A 16,297-nucleotide genomic window follows, 5' to 3' on the forward strand; every position below is an offset into this window, starting at 1 on the left:
CTTCGCTAAATGACTAATGGGTATGCTGTGCAATCCCAAAAGCAGCAGGAGGAAAAGAAAAGCATATTTCTGAGAGGATGATGACTGGATTAGAGCCCCGTGATAAGAATAATTACTATAATTAGAAACTTTTCAACTTCTGTGTGCACACATATTTTTTTCATGCTCTAATTAGTGTATCCTTGTAGTAAGGGTAAACAGTTTTAACTCTGAAAGCTCCAGTTGTGTGTGGTGGTTCTCAGCCAGAGATTGACTATGCTTATGAAAGTGAAATTTCACATACTTAACCCTGGAGTATTACTTTTTGACTCAAATTTTTTTTTTCTTTAAATAAATACTTTATCATTTGTGTGTTTTACAAATGCTTGTATGTATTGGGTATAAATGGTGAGGTTTTGGTAGCTGGGGTGGGGGCAGCAGCAGTGGTGACCGCTGTGGAAGGAGGTCAGGGACTACCCTGCACTGCTCCCAGCCAGCTCTGCACCAGACCCACCGCACACCAACACCCAGCCATTTGTGAGCGTGCAGTGCTTCTGTGAAAACATATTTAAGAGCCAGGAACACAGCCAGGGCAGCGGGAGGCACTCCATGGCAGGGCTGGTACCACCCCTAAGGGGACTGCAGATGCTACAAAGTCCAAACAGCATGCACTTCTGCAAAACAACTTTATTAATTTGCTGTCACTCTTTCAAAAAATTACCAATTTTGTTATGAATTTCATAGATGAAAGATGAGCGTGTGTCTGATACCTAGTTAATCCAATCAGGGTTCTTTATGCCAATGCTAGAATAGGTGTGCAGCTAATATACGACACCACTGTAGAACTGTATGCTTACAAAACAGACTAGAGCATATTCTTTATTAAACACTGGGTCTGTCAGACTGCTTGTATGATAGTGAACAAGTATTTCATCTTCAGACTATGATTTTCTTATCCAGTGTAGATTAGTGCAGGGTCTGGGTGGCAAGTGTCAGCGGTTCTGTGTTTCTTACATGAGACTCACAAATCAAGAGTGTTTTGCATCTGCTCTTTCCACATGTCTCTGTAAAGCAGAATGAAATACTTCCACAGCAAAGTCGACATCCTTTTTAGTAATGCACATAGGAGGTTTAATTCTAAATGTCTGAGAAGAGAAAAAAAAACAAAGAAATCCTTAAAATTGTATGGAAAGAAGTTTCCAGTTTCTAGCAGCCCATCTAGGTCTGCACTCACCTTTTGCCCAAAAACATCTAACCAAAAGTGTGAAAAATAATATATAGGAGAACAGCAGGGACTGAAGCTTCTGATAAAGGCACTCTGAAGACTTGACTGCATCCAACTCTCCACTCCACTCTTGTGACAAAGCAACTGCCTCCAAAAGAGGCGAGAGTAGGTCATGTTTGCAGCTCTGTTATTCTATAGCTAGTATAAAACCTTACATGGGCTTGTACTAAGAAAGAACAGAGGTAGGTGTATTTTCCTTTCTGGCAGCCTTGCCACAGGGAAAAACAGTATCTATTCAGGGTGGCAGCCTCTTTCATTGTGTCAGCCTCTTGCATTGTGTCAGCTGATTTGCTGTTATATTAGAGGCTTTTTTTAAGGCTTCCAAGAGAAAGTCTTATCAATCACCAAATGCTTTCAGTTAGGGTACTATAGTTTGAATGCATGTTGATCAGGAAGGGATACATGCACACTTTAACTTGTCAAGAACTTAATTTCTTAAATCCAAATGTTTGATCTATATTATAATGTTTCTAAGAATATTTTAATTTCCATAAGAATCTTAAACTTTCAGTTTAAGTTTTTCTGTCATCATATCCCAGGACTTCATGCAGCAAGAGTGGAATAATGGTATTTCCCACCCACAGCACCCAACTGACAAACAGATAAACTTACAGATAGATAGCACTCTCGTGAGACAGAATTAGATTTTACTGTGCTCTGAGCTGCAGCCTGTTACACCTGTTCCGGTCTGACTTGTGGAAGAACCGATGAGGTGCCAGATGCAGCATGCTATTTATTTCAGCCATCCTTCACCTATCTCATACAGAAGCTGCTTCCTCTACGTCAGAGGGCTTTGCTGACCCGACCAGCCCTGAGGCAATTCTCTGCTACTAACTCGCATGCCATGACAAAGTGCCCTGGGTACAGCATGGTGCATCTTCAGTTCGTGTGGGCTGATGCCTATTCATATGCAATTCTCATTTTTGTGCTGCGTTGCTGACTTGCTGTTAATTTTTTTTTAATTACCATCCAGATGGAATGCTACCAGCTCTCCAAAGTGAAAAGAACTAGCAAAACCAAACTTGTTCTGTGCTGACAGGTCAGGTGATAACCTGAACAGTAGCAAAGACTTAGCAGACCTGAATATTAATGATTTCTTCTAATCTGCACACATTATAGTACATTGCTTTTCTAGGGGCGGTTGTCCCTCTAAAGGAAAACTGCAAGCTCAGAGCTAGTTCCTAAGAGTATACGTTTTCTAGTTTATTTACTAAACTAAAGTTAATTTAGCTTGAAGGAAATGGGATGTATTTCGTAAGGACAGAAAATAAGCTTTATGTGTAACCAGAGATTCAGTACCTGACTGTAGAGTCCCCCTCTGCCGATCAGAACCCCCATGTCTTTACAGTCCTCCCAGATTTGATTAATTTCTTCAGCTGGAAGAGGGTGGCGACTGTCCTAAGGAAAGTGAATATTAAACTTCACTTAGATATTCTAGATTAGGTCTATGAAAAAGATGTATATTCCAGTGTCTCCAACAAATCCCACCCCTAAATATTGGCTGAAAATATTACCTGTGTAATTCATCTGCTTTCTATGCTAAGTTTATGCACTTAAGGTACACAAGTCACTGTGTACTCAAAGCTTGTGAAATATTTGAAATGCTGGAATGTTCTGGCTCATTTTTAGCCAGAGCAATGTTTTCTCACTTCACTAGCTGTTTTTTTAATAGAAAATCTTCCTATTATTTCAACGGATAAAACTTTCAATGGCACTGTAAATTGAAAGGAATAAAGTAAATCACTAACCTTATCTGTCACCATTTCTACTCCAATCATAAGTCCCTTGCCACGGACATCTCCAACAATCTTGAATTTATCCCGTAGTTTGGCCAACTTCAGTAGCATATATGTTCCCACATCCTCACTGTTTTTTTGCAGACCATCTTCTTCAATAGCCTGGTTAAAATTATGTACAGTGACAGTTCTGCAGGAAAAGCTTGCAGTACAGTTGGTTAATCCCCATTTAGCTTGATGACATATTATGTTTATCTCACTTCCTTGCAGACTATGTTCCTTCTCTACTATGGTCCTTACATTTTTCTTCTCTTACAATCCTCTACTGGCATCATAGTACAACTGAAGACAGTATTTTGATGTTGCTGTGGCGTTTTTCACATTTTACTTATTATTCCACAAACATAATCCAGTAATTCATGTTCCCATGTAGTCATAACTGAAAAACACCTGACCAGCAGGATTATTTTAAAAATCTTACCAGAAATACTTTAATTCTTTAACCAGTATCATGAGCCATTTTATGAACTTACCACAAACCGTTTATGAACTTAATATTTGTATTAAGAAAATTCACATGAAAAAACAAAAAAATACAATTACAGAAGTTAAAGTGGGTGCTTCTTTTTTTTCTTTTCTTTCAACTCCATTTTATTCTTCCTGACTCTGACAACCTCCTCGGACTTATTTCAGATCCAGGCTCCAAGTTACTTCAGAGCCAAAACCACCATGAAACATGGGTTCAGACTTTCTTATTTGTAAACTGTTTTTTCAAAATATTTTTATTTATATGATCAGCCATCTTATCAAATAGGTTAAAAAAACCCCAAATACTCAGGGAAGTAACATGAGTAGAAACAGTGTCTCCTGTAACGAAGTGAGATTAAAGGAAAAATGGTCTGTACATGATCAAGACAAATTAAATAGTGATCTACTGCCCACTGACTGATCTTCTGCTAGATAGTAAGTTAAATATATTGCAAATTTTTCTGTTGTCTTTTTCATGAGGTATTTTTTTCAAAATGAATTCTGACTGAAAATATTTTAACTATCTGGTTGTTAAGGCTTTTTAAGCATAAGGTAAAAGCTGTGGAGTTAAAACAATTTTGTTAAGCATGTGTGCCAAAGAATAAATTTCATTTAGCTGAGGATTTGCATAGTCCCTATCAAAGAGTTAGCTAAGGCTTTTGAGAAAGTGCTTTCCTACAGTTTTATTAACAAAGTAAAGAATGAGAGGGTGACAAAGCAACATATTCTAAAAACACAATTAGAAGACTTCTACTCTTGCTAGAGAAATGAAAATTTTGCAATGGAACTAACCAGGAATTTATTTTTTCCTACACATAGGGCACATTGGCCATGTGTGCATAATACATGCATATGTTTATGCATTTTATACAATTATTTAAAAAATTGCCCACATATAACTTTATAGTAAGAATAAATGTAAACATTTTTCATCTTTATAGTAAGAATAAATGTAAACATTTTTCATCTTTTGCTACAAGAAATAGTGTAGAATATATAAATTTAAATAATGTTCTCCCTACATCAAGAACTGCAGCTCCAACTACGCAGGCCAAAGGGCCTCCTCCAAATGTATTAAAGTGAAGGTTTTGAGCCAAGGAACTTGCAATCTCTAAAAGAAAAAGAACATTGATTACTCTTACAGTTGCCTTATGTTTCGTAACAGTACTTATCTGCTTTAACTTAACTGTTAAGTTAAATTTGCTGTGCTTCAACCCTGATTCTACTGGAGACAATGCAATAGGCAGATTTTATTTTTCCACTGCAATTAGTGTGTGCAAAATATGACTATTTCCCAAAACTATAGTGTCTAGCAGATGCTAAAAACAAACTTTTTAAAAAAAGTTACGCTTTTAACATACGCTGTCAGTTGTCCCCTTAAACTGACATCTAAAAATTTTCTTCACTAGATTCAGCCAGCCATCTGTATGAATCAAGCAGCTGGCTAACATGCTGCCTTATATACTCGCAGTACATTGATTAGTAAAACGGTGATTTCAGTGAGGATTTCCAGGATCTATTACCAGCTCTCCCAATGACTCACAACGTCGTCCCTGCTTCAGTTATACAGCTAACCCCATTTAAATAAAGCTTTGCACTCGAATAGCACAGCACTTGGTAAAACAAGTGAGTAATGAGAATCCAATTCATTTGTCAAAAGATAAGACTGAGACAAAGATTATTAAGAAAGCTCATCTGTTTGAACACACATCTCTCCAGTAAGTAATTATTGTATACTGTATTTTGTAATTGCTCTATTTTAATCCTTAGCAGAACACAACACTTATACCTTTTGTTGTAACAACAGCTGCCATTGGAAAGCCATTACCAATTCCTTTTGCCAAAGTAACAATGTCAGGGACTACATCATGTGTTTGAAATCCCCAGAAATGGCTGCCTGTCCGTCCAAAACCTGTCTGTACCTTTCAAAAGAAAAATCCAGAGAAATCCCCATCACTTTCTCACATTTTACAATATGGTTTCTTTTTCATGTCTTTCTGTTGTTACTGATTTGCATTAAACTGCAACTACATCTGGAGTCAACTTGGATTAGGATCCTTATTCAGATGGCTTTGCACAAAATACTATTTATTGTAATTGGGTTTTTCTTTTGCATATGAAAGAGATAACGTGTCACCATGTCTTCAGCATGGTGAGATGCACAAATATGCTGCAGCTTCCATTTCAAAATGGAGACAAAATGCAGCTGCTTATCACATTTCAAAAGCAACATCATGATTCCTGATTTCTACTACTGCAATGCTTGAGGTATGTATCACTGTCATTTTGAAGCGTTTGCTACTATTTCGAAATAGCTTTAGCTAAGCAAATTCTATTTCTAAAATATATTTGCAGAGGTACAGCAATCAACTCCCTTCTAGAGTTTATGTATGCCAACAACACTAATAAGAGGAAGTGTTATTGTGACAAACCTCACATCACAGCTGGCATTTATTAGCTGCATAATTGTGTAAATTTACTGTTCCCAAAAGGTAACAACTGAAGTCTGCTACTAACATTACCTGTGTCTAAAATTGGTATACCGCATAGCAGAATAAAGACACTAAAAACTGGGAGGCTCCTATGCTTGGAAAGATGCACTGTGTTCAACTTAAGCTACAAAATGTATAGCATTTCGTTTAGATTATATCCAGGCTTCCAGTTTGCATTCACTTGGATTCTTTTAACACAACTTTCAGAGGTACCCCAAAATCTAGAGCTCTTATGTCAAAAAACTCACTTCATCTGAAATACAAACACCCCCTCTTTCCCGTACTAGCCGAAAAGCTTCCTTTAAGAAATTTCTTGGGTACTGAACAGCTCCATTAACACCCTGCCAAGACAAAAAAGACGACATCTTCAGGAACAGACAAGGAAACAGGAGTTCCATTGTGTGACTATCCTACAATAAGAAAAAGTACCAGCAGCCCTCATGTAATAGCAAGACTGTTGTTTCAAGTTTCTGGCTTCAGCAGTGAAACTGTTTCAAAAAGTTCCTGCTCAGGTCACTTATTACCATTCCATGGGACAGTGTGCTGTTCCCTTGGTTGTGCTGGTATTAATGCTTATGACGCCATACTGTAAACCACATCACTGTACGACAGAAGCAATTAAAGATAAACTGCCAAAACAAGTACCTTGAAAACCTACATCCTGAGAAACCCAGAAACTGTGTTTGATGACAAAATTAACCAGATAATTCATGTCCCTTCTTTGGTTAATTTGTTTAAAACACCATTTCTTTAATTTCTCTTCACCTTGCCAGTTTTCATTTGAATCAGAAATTCCACTCTACACCTGGACTGCAACAGCTTCTTAAGACTAAAGTATGTAAAGGCTTAGAAGACAGCAAAAACAGAGAACAGCTCCAGTTTTCTCTGTGGTCACAATTCTCACATTTTATTTCCTCCCTTTACTGTTCCCAGGATATATTCTCCATTGTTGCTATTTAAGAACCACATATACAGCAGTTCTGGAACTTGGGTGAAGCACCCACAAAGTGTGACCATCACTTGCTGGACAGCTGCTAAAAATACAGTGGATGATGTGGCTGGGAAGAGGTGAAAGGGAGATGATTGAATTAAAGTTTACAGAAATAGTAAAGAAAAAAGCAGTATGAAATTTGGAAGAAGGTATTAGAAACTAAACAATAGCATGCTCTGTACTTGCTACTTAAATGCAGAAGTATGTATCTTTAATTATGATTCTCTGTTTAACTTCATAAGCAAAATTCTAGCTCCATTGAAATCAGTGGCAAAAGCTGAAATTTTAAGACAGCGCATCCTTTCTCTCAAACATTTAAGGTGCTTAAGGCATTAAAAATAATAAAAATCAGCAGAAGTCTATGTTTAAGATGTAGCTAAAGAAAATTAGATATGAGTGTTTCACACTATTTGTGCTATTACGATTGAGAAATGGCAATCTACCTACTTGAATTGGTTCAGCGATAAATCCAGCTATTGTCTTTGGCACCGAGGTATTCAGAGTATCTTTGAACTGTTCAATGTACTGGTCATTTGCATGACATGTACCTGTTTACAGGGAAAATAGTTTAAAGTGAATTAACTTAAAATGACACGAAACTAGCTTCAAAACATGAAATTACACACCTAAGCAACAAGTATTATCTGACTGCATGGTAAATATCACCTCTCAAATACACAATAAAAGGCTAAACATTAAAGGAGAGAGTTTCTTATTTCCTCTTAAACCACCTATATGCTGAGGAATGCCAGTTCCAAAACAGCAAGGCAAAGCTGCCAGATGGTAGGATGTTACACATTATATAGGTTAGTAACCTGTAGGTTAGGGAAAGTGTTTGTGAATCACCTTCATCAGCAGAAGAAATAAACAGACACTTTCTCAGGGGTTAATAAACACCAGCATAAGACGTAAGGAATTGTTAGGTTAGTGCAGGTATGAGGATTCTGGAGACTACAGCTGTGTATCAGTCTATACTGAAATAAAGAACAGAGCAACTAGTATAGCTAATGCTTGCATTCACTAGGGAGGGCAAAGCTAAAAGGAAAACATTCTGTTACATCTGCATGTTAATTAAAATACTGAAGAGTGCCTGTTGAAACAGTGGAAAAATGTTACTGTAATTACTGTTAACAGGAGAGCAGTAGAGGAGCTTTCACATTGTGCTATATATGGAATGTTTTGCCTTATATAAGACTTTTTGCCTATCACTGGCTTCAGGTTGTCCTTACTGTTCATATTATTCCAAAACAAAAGCTGGAGAGCTATCAACACTTCAGAATCAGCAGAAAACACTAATCAACATTTCTGTTCTTCCAGATGTGCTAGACTGAGTTCCACAGCTTCCAGAGTTGATCATGACAAATGCTGGGAACAAAGGCTGGGATTTGAAGAAGAATTCTGAGAATATGAGGTGTCACGTGCCCAAATTTTCTCGGTGGGAAGCAGGTGCTGAGAGTCTCTGCAATATTTTCTTTGGTTGCCCTTGCAAATCCTAACCAGAGGTCTAGCCTTCTTGAGGAGGTAAAAATAACTTATTTCCACAGTCCTCTAGTATTCTCTAATGTAAACATCCAAATACTTTTTGTCATTGACCAACCTTCAGAACAGCTGCATTTTCGAACAGTTTGCACTGGAGAGTCTCTACAATGGCTGCCTCCCCATGGACCACGAAAAACATCTGGTAACATTGTCTGTCAAGCATAAGAGAAATAGCTACAGATTTGATGACACCTTTCTAAGAGATGTTTTGATCATGCTTAGGGATGACTAACAAAAAAAAATGAAAAAAGTCTGTTAGAGTCAAAGGGCATACCTAGTTCAAGCAACTTGTCTGAAGAACACTTGTGGAATAACACCAAACTTCCCCCTCAATAAATGGTAGAACAGAGACAGTTTTGGAACCAACAAGTTTAGACTATTCCAGCAATAGTCACACAACAGATGATTTCCTTTGTTTTGTTAAGTTTGTCAGCTGTAATGGTTATCTAAGATTAACAGCAACATTTTTAGAGTTGCTGGTAGTACTTCAATAATCCAAAGTACGATAAAAATCTGCAAAACACAGGGAGGATGGCAGATCTAGTAGAGTAATTACAGGCTGGAAATTGGGAACTCCAGCCTTCTCATCCTGACTGCTGATGAAACACCGCATAACTTCAGGCAACCCATTTATTGAGCCAGGTGGGAGGCTGCTATAAAGGAGCCTTCCTATAGCCAATACTGTGGCTGAGCTATGACCAGAACAGATCAGAGTAGCTGACGCCAGCTTCCAGTAGACAGAAAGTCATTCCCGTCTGCTCAAAGGCAGGGAGATAATGTATTGCATTTATGCCCAATGGATCTCCTTAACAGGTATGTTTCCTGTCTTGCTGAAATGAGGGACATCACCATAAGTTTTTTTTTTCATTCCAGGGGAGGATCTACTTCCAACCAGCTGAAAGCAGCTTTGCACACATTTGCCAAAACAAACTTGAGAAAAGGGTTCTAAGCATTATTATTTCGCTCCCTACATAGACTTCTATACAAGTACCAAGCATGACTAAAGAACTGTAAATCATGACTGCTTGTGTTAGGGCTGTCCCAACTCCAAATTAGCATAAGTAACCATATGGAGAAGGAAAGGCTCTCGTGCTTACACAGCAGGAACAGCTACACTGCAGTTCCGTTAGTGACCTTAAAGCACTTTGAGGATAGAAAATGTACTAATTGTTGAAATATTCAAATAAACTGTTAGTTACCCAGATTATTTAAAAAAATAATAAAAGTCTCACTGTTGAACAGCCAAAGCCATTGGCAACACCATGCTTATAAAGACCAATAGATGTCAATCCCAGCGTGTAAGGGCTGCTTCCATGGTATGCTCCTCTGTGCAAACAAGCAAAGCACATGAACGTCACTCATTTCCAAGAAAAGACTATAGCAATATTAGTTCTGAGAAGGCATGCTTCTGAGCTACAAATTATTGGGGAACATGTTCATTGTTATATTCAGAACAAGGTTCCTACTGCCATTTTTTGCTCTGGTTTTGGAAGATCCACGACTACCCATCTGCATTGGTTTCCTGACATTTCAAGTGTTAAACCTGTGAGTTAATATTTGCAAGGAGAAGAGAACAATGATTGATTGGAACCAACAGCAATTCAGACAGCACCTCACGAAGTTCTGCTGTAGCACCTGAGCCCTACAAACCAAACAACTCTGTTCTTTGAATCTTGAGAACTGCTGCTCTCTCCAACAGATGCTGCCAATCATCAAACTACATGGTGGTTTGCTGCCAGTTTTATACACAAATCAAAAGTTCATTAATGAGAATACACAAGCAAAGTGGGTACCCAATGTTCTGCTGAACAGAATAACCGAAAAATACAGCTCTTCATAACAAGGCCTTTTATTCTAATATTTGAGACCGCCTGGGATGCACAGTAAAGAGAACTGCTTACACTCGTGCTTACATAGCACTCACCCTTGCACCACCTCCGTTGTTAAGCCAGAAGAGCTGTCTGTGTACCTGTGCAGTGAACTATGCTTCAGGGATCTGGCAAAAAAATAAGGCAGCAAAACAAACAAACCAAAAAATCCTTCCGCCAGGTTAGCTTTCAGCCAGAGCAGTTCCCTGCTGTGGTCCACTGCACTGCTACTCCACAGGTACCTTTGTACCCCCGCAAAGTGGGGCACTGCAAGGGTGGAATGAAGGAAGAAAGTAGCAACTGCCGAAGCCTGCTCTTGCCCTGAATGAAGATCCACCAAAGCACACCCTGAACGCAGAGACTAGACCCTTTTCTAAGTAACAAAAGCAAAAATCGCAGGTTTCGTTTTGTATGCAAACTCGTCCTAACATACTGTATCACTCCTGTTTCATTCCTCTTTCTCAAATAAAATAATTGTATAGCGTTCTCCAACAGATCTGGAGTTAAGGAGTTCTCTATTATTTCTTGGTTTAGGCATATAGAAACTGATCATACACACAGATGAGTTTTGTAAAGATCGATCACCATTACCTGAAACAGATGATGTCAAAGTTACGAGTGTACAGCCTTGCCATGAACATAGCCAAATCGTTGGCTTCTGACCCACTGTTGGTTAGATAAACCACCTATGGGAGAATGCTTAGGATCAGTACAGCGCACGACCACCACCTTCTTGTTCGGCATCAGACCATGTCACTTCGTAAGATTATGAGCTATAACCTATCACTACCACAAGGTGAGTTCACTATCATAAACTTAATGCTGCCCATACGCTATAGGTGAGAACTAATATGAAGCTGATCAACTCAAGGGAGAGTACAGACAAATCTTTAAGACTTGGAGTCTCCAGATTTTTCTAAGATGGAACAGTGATTCAAAGAAAAATGAAAGTGTCTTGGTCAAACTGAGCATGACTGACTTAATAGAAGTAACTTTTACACAGGTAAAAAGGGCTGCACGGTGTCCTTGCAGGTTAGTTACTAGGAATGACATGCACAGACACAACCATGGAACAGAACAGGTAAGCAGAGTTTGCTTATTGGGAGCAAGGGAGAATTAAGGGGATATCCTGAATACAAGTTTCGAGATTTGAAAACAGCTCAAATTCTAGTGTCACCACTGGTAAAGTTAATTTTCAGAAGCGACTGAGATTTTCTACTGCTTAAACTATGCAGATGCTTTACCTTTTCTTAGTTGTTTTTTTTTTACCTGTCCTTCTGTTTTTAACATTGTGATAGCTTCCCACTGTTCCACTAGCCTAATTTCATTTTATGAACAGTTTATTTTACCTGAAAGCAAATACAATATTTTTCTTACTGTTTCTGGGCATATGAAATGTGACATTTATGTGGTTCATTTATTTAAATGTCAGTAAAACTCACTACACAAAGTACTGTCAAATACTTTTCACCATTAATTTTCATGAGATCAAGCAAATTAAGGCTGGCTACATATAAGAACAGTCATCATCTTCAGTAATTTTTAAGCTGGCAATGCTCCTTCACAATGACAACTGGAAGAAGAGAACAAACAGAACAAGAGCTTGGGATATTACGCTTGTCTACATCTGGGTCTAAAGAAAAGGCATGGAGGGTCATCATGCTCTCTTTATCTGACAGTCTGTAGTCCCCGTACAGGTTTTCTCTCCACAGATATTGTGGCTCTCATTTATTTAATAAATATTTTTATCTTAAATATTTCTTATAAACAGACACCCCCTTCACCAGACCCTGCTCCTGTCAGACGCAAAGTACCTTAAGTGGATCTGGAAGAAGAGAAGTTAGCTTTTCAGCATACTCTTGGATTGACGGGTGCATGTAGATATTAGTGGTATGCCATAGGCGAGCAAGCTGTTTCTGGGTAGCCATAGTTACCTTCCTGCATGTAGCACAAGAGGAGACAAAGGAATTAAATTCAACACACATGTGCACACATACATGCACACACCTACCTGCTACTAATTCTGAAAATGCAGACACTATGCCATTTGCCAGAGGGATGATCAAATAGACAAATGAATTATTCAAACTACAGTGGAAATTGACCTTAATATAAGACATACATGACCATTTAGCAAATTATATTCTGGTTTTAGGCTCACAGTGCCACAGATTAACAAAGAACAAACCAACATACGTATCTCTTTCTGAATGTTATAGTATAAACCAAACAGTAACAAACTTACGGGTGACAGTGACCAACACTGACAGTTACAATTCCAGCAAAGAGATCAAGGTATCTTCGTCCTTCATAATCAAACAACCACTGCATATGTCCTTGATGCAGCAACAATGGCTTCTTGTAATACATTCGCAGAGCAGGAGAAATATTTTGTTCACGAATCTTCTGCATACGTTCATACGGATAGGACTGAGTGGAATAAAAAAGTCAGTATCTGTTTATGCTTTCTAAAGATCCAGACTCACAGAGATCACATAGATTACACAGCTGTCTACAGTGGTTGTTCACAGAACTAAGATTTTAACAAGTTCTGGCACAAAGAGGGTTCTACAAACCTCTGAAACTCAGCTTTTGAAATAAGACTGCTATCCTGCACTTATCTGTTCCTTAAAGTTTTTCAAATCAACAATTTACCCATAAGTTATAGAATTGTCACACAGGTACACCTATAGGTTATATCGTGGTTGTAACATATTTAATCATATTAAATGCACTGACTATAGCAGATGATCCTATCACTCAGATCTAGTAATGCAGTCTTACTTAAATTCAGTGTAATATGTATGACTTACTTGGTATTTTTCAGGTACAAAATCACAAGGAGGCATTTTTGCTTGTGTGGAGACAAGGCTTCTCCATTTCTGCTGCCTAAAGGCAACTACAAAAAAGTAAGAGAATATCAAACACTTATCAAAGTGCACATCTGAAAGAGAGTTTCTCAATAAGCTTGTTCACAGGAGACACAACCTACAGTCAAAGCAAGGCGTTTTTGTTTTTTTTTTTTGTCTTAGATTTTGTTGGGGGAAAAAATAATTAAGTAACGTGTATTTGTAAAGGCAAAAAAAGTCAATTAAAAAAAAAAAGTGCTTCACTCTTATCCACTAAAACTCAGCTTTCAGTTTCACATGGACTTTTATTTTGACAGAAAAAGGCTTTAAAAAAAAAATCAGTTTATAATATTCTTATCTGCAACAGCAAGAACAGAAATCCTCTACAAGGGGGTGAGCCAGGAGCCCAGGGTGACTGCAGCACAGGCAGTCTCCGGGACCAGGGTGTCCCACAGACCTGAACAAGGTGAGCAAAACACGGTCCACTGAGAGTGCCCCCAGTACGTAGAGATGAATCAGGTCCAGGGTCCACTCAGGGAGTCCAGTCAGGAGCAGCAGCAGATGGGGCCAGATACAGACAACACAGGTCCAAGGTCCACCCAGGAGACAGGGCCAGAGGCTGGACTGGTGGTGAGGGTATACTCATGGCACAGCTGAGGCAGAGACTGAAGGCTCAGTGCTGAGCTGGAACAGGGCTCCTGGGCAGTGGGCACAGGCAGAGGCCCCGGGTGACTCTGCGCAGGGCAGACAAGGCATGCTCAGGGCCTTGACAACTCTCACTGCCATCCTCCGTCCTCTTTCCAAAAATCCTAAAACATGACACTATCCCACCTTTCATTTAACTGGAAGTGTAATTAAGCAGGTATCAGAAAAAGTTACCTTTTAAATACATTCTCTTTCTGCATTCCTAACATCATCTGCTGAGAATTACACTTTTATTTTTAAATGTCTTAAGGTTTTAAACAATTTCTAAAACACATTAAAATGTAAATGAATGAAGAATAAAGTTTCCTGAAATAAATTACATACATGGTTACTTCCCTTACAACCACTTACAGCACTAATGCATTAATCATCTACAAGAGCCCAGACTCAAAAATATTAATTAAACCCCATAAGTTAGAGAAGTTCTGCCTTTGGACCTCTTTCAAAGGGATCTACAGCTACACCGAAAGTGCTGCTTTCCCCCAGGTACAAACATGGTGCTGCCACCAAAAGTCCCCGGGACAGCGGGCTTTCAGGGAGACACGCCGAGCCCACGCCGGGCCTCCCCCGTCCCCGTCCAACCCGACCGGCCCAGGCCTGCGGGGCCTCGGGGCTCCGTGCACAGCAGCTGCTCCAGCAGACCCCGCCGGTGTGAGCGCCCACCGCGGGAAGAGCCACCTCAGCCCCCGACGGCCCCACGGAGCGCCCGCCCGTGCAACCGTGGCTGCCCCGTCCCGCCGGCTCCGGCACAGCCCATCCGCCTCCCGGTACCGCGCCGGCCCCTTACCGCCGCCGAGCCAGCTGCGCCCCCGCAGCAGCGGCCCCAGCCCCCTCGCCATGTCGGTCCCGGGGCAGCGCCGGGCGCAGGATGGGCGGCCCCGCCCCTCGCCCCGCCCCGCGGGTCTCGCCCGCACGTGCCGGCGGGAGCGGCCGTCACAGCGGCCTCGCGGGCGGCGACGGGTGGCTCCGGCGGCGCCGGGTGCCGGTTGCCGTTACCCCCGGGCTGGCGGCTCAGTTTGGCTGTGATCCAGTTCTGCCCCATCTTGGGTTGCTTCCTGGCCAAATCTGAGTGCACATTAATTAAAACAGTGGTTGTGAGGGAGCGTCTGTCATCGTCCCAGAGCAGTGGGAACTGCCACCCTCACCCCGCAGCGCTGCAGAGCGCTCCCCAGGCTGGGCGCCACAGGCTGTGCTTGGCCTGGGCAACAAGTGGTGTGAGGCGGACTCGCAGTACAGCCCTATCAGGAGAAAAACCAGAAGGAGGTGTTATCTTTACAGAATCACAGAATCAGTCAGGTTGGAAGAGGCCTCTGGGATCATCGAGTCCAACCATTGCCCTGGCACCACCATGTCAACTAGACCATGGCACTAAGTGCCATGTCCAGTCTTTTCTTAAACACATCCAGAGGTGGTGACTCCAACACCTCCCTGGGCAGCCCGTTCCAATGTCTAATGACCCCTTCTGAGAAGAAATTCTTCCTAATGTCTAACCTGAACCTCCCCTGGCGAAGCTTGAGGCTATGTCCTCTTGTCCTATCGCTAGTTGCCTGGGAGAAGAGGCTGACTCCCACTTCACTACAACCTCCCTTCAGGTAGTTGTAGACTGCAATAAGGTCACCTCTGAGCCTCCTCTTCTCCAGGCTAAACAACCCCAGCTCCCTCAGCCGTTCCTCATAGGTCAGACCCCTCCAGACCCTTCCCCAGCTTGGTCGCCCTCCTCTGGACTCACTCCAACACCTCAACACCTTTCTTGAAGTGCGGGGCCCAGAACTGGACACAGTATTCAAGGTGCGGCCTCACCAGTGCCGAGTACAGAGGGACGATCACTTCCCTAGACCGGCTGGCTACACTAATAGAGGCCAGGATGCCATTGTCCTTCTTGGCCACCTGGGCACACTGCTGGCTCATGTTTAGGCAGCTGTCAATCTTTAAATACAGTAGGTGGATAAGGAGAAACTGAAAGATGTGAGAGGGATAACTGATGACCAGTTTCTTCTTTTTTTTTTAATTTGCTTCCTCAGCAGAGAGTACTAGCACAATCACCTACAAGGATGGGAAAAGCTGGAAGCTCTCTGTTGCCTTCCTCCGTTACCTTCCATTTCCTTGTGATACTAGAAGAAATAACATTTGTGATGGCATTCCCTAGAATGGTAATTGGCATACACTGTAACTGGCCACAATTGCCAGTGACAGGTATTTCACCACGATTTTGGTGACTGTAGCTGCTCCTAAGGCATAAGGCTGACAATGTCACGTACCCTGAGGGGCAGCCCCAGTTTTGCAGGAAAACTGCCTGATCTTGCTGCAATGGGTCAGAGATTGGTA

General features: G+C 40.9%; 1 protein-coding gene across 1 annotated transcript; it reads right to left on the bottom strand.

The window, feature by feature from the left end:
• Positions 1–1,007: 1,007 nt before the first annotated feature.
• On the bottom strand, positions 1,008–15,014 carry AGXT2 (alanine--glyoxylate aminotransferase 2). The gene is made up of 14 exons (XM_068422120.1): positions 14,744–15,014; positions 13,232–13,317; positions 12,664–12,848; positions 12,233–12,356; positions 11,010–11,104; positions 9,783–9,876; positions 8,609–8,702; positions 7,459–7,559; positions 6,269–6,361; positions 5,318–5,450; positions 4,551–4,639; positions 3,013–3,162; positions 2,564–2,662; positions 1,008–1,124 (listed from the first exon to the last, which is right to left on the bottom strand). Exons 1-14 carry the CDS (start codon positions 15,012–15,014, stop codon positions 1,008–1,010), a joined length of 1,731 nt encoding a protein of 576 aa, XP_068278221.1.
• Positions 15,015–16,297: the final 1,283 nt, after the last annotated feature.

Source organism: Nyctibius grandis, chromosome Z (assembly GCF_013368605.1).
Source record: "Nyctibius grandis isolate bNycGra1 chromosome Z, bNycGra1.pri, whole genome shotgun sequence".
NCBI lineage: Eukaryota > Metazoa > Chordata > Aves > Nyctibiiformes > Nyctibiidae > Nyctibius > Nyctibius grandis.

Bases quoted from the DNA above. Each gene is read 5' to 3' on its own strand.
- AGXT2 (XM_068422120.1), bottom strand. From the start codon at position 15,014: ATGGGGCAGAACTGGATCACAGCCAAACTGAGCCGCCAGCCCGGGGGT. The intron at 4,640-5,317 runs GTATAAGTGTTG...TTTTTCTTTTAG, and splicing joins AGCTGTTGTTACAACAAAAG to AGATTGCAAGTTCCTTGGCT. The intron at 1,125-2,563 runs GTACTGAATCTC...TTCTCTTCTCAG, and splicing joins GAGGGGGACTCTACAGTCAG to ACATTTAGAATTAAACCTCC.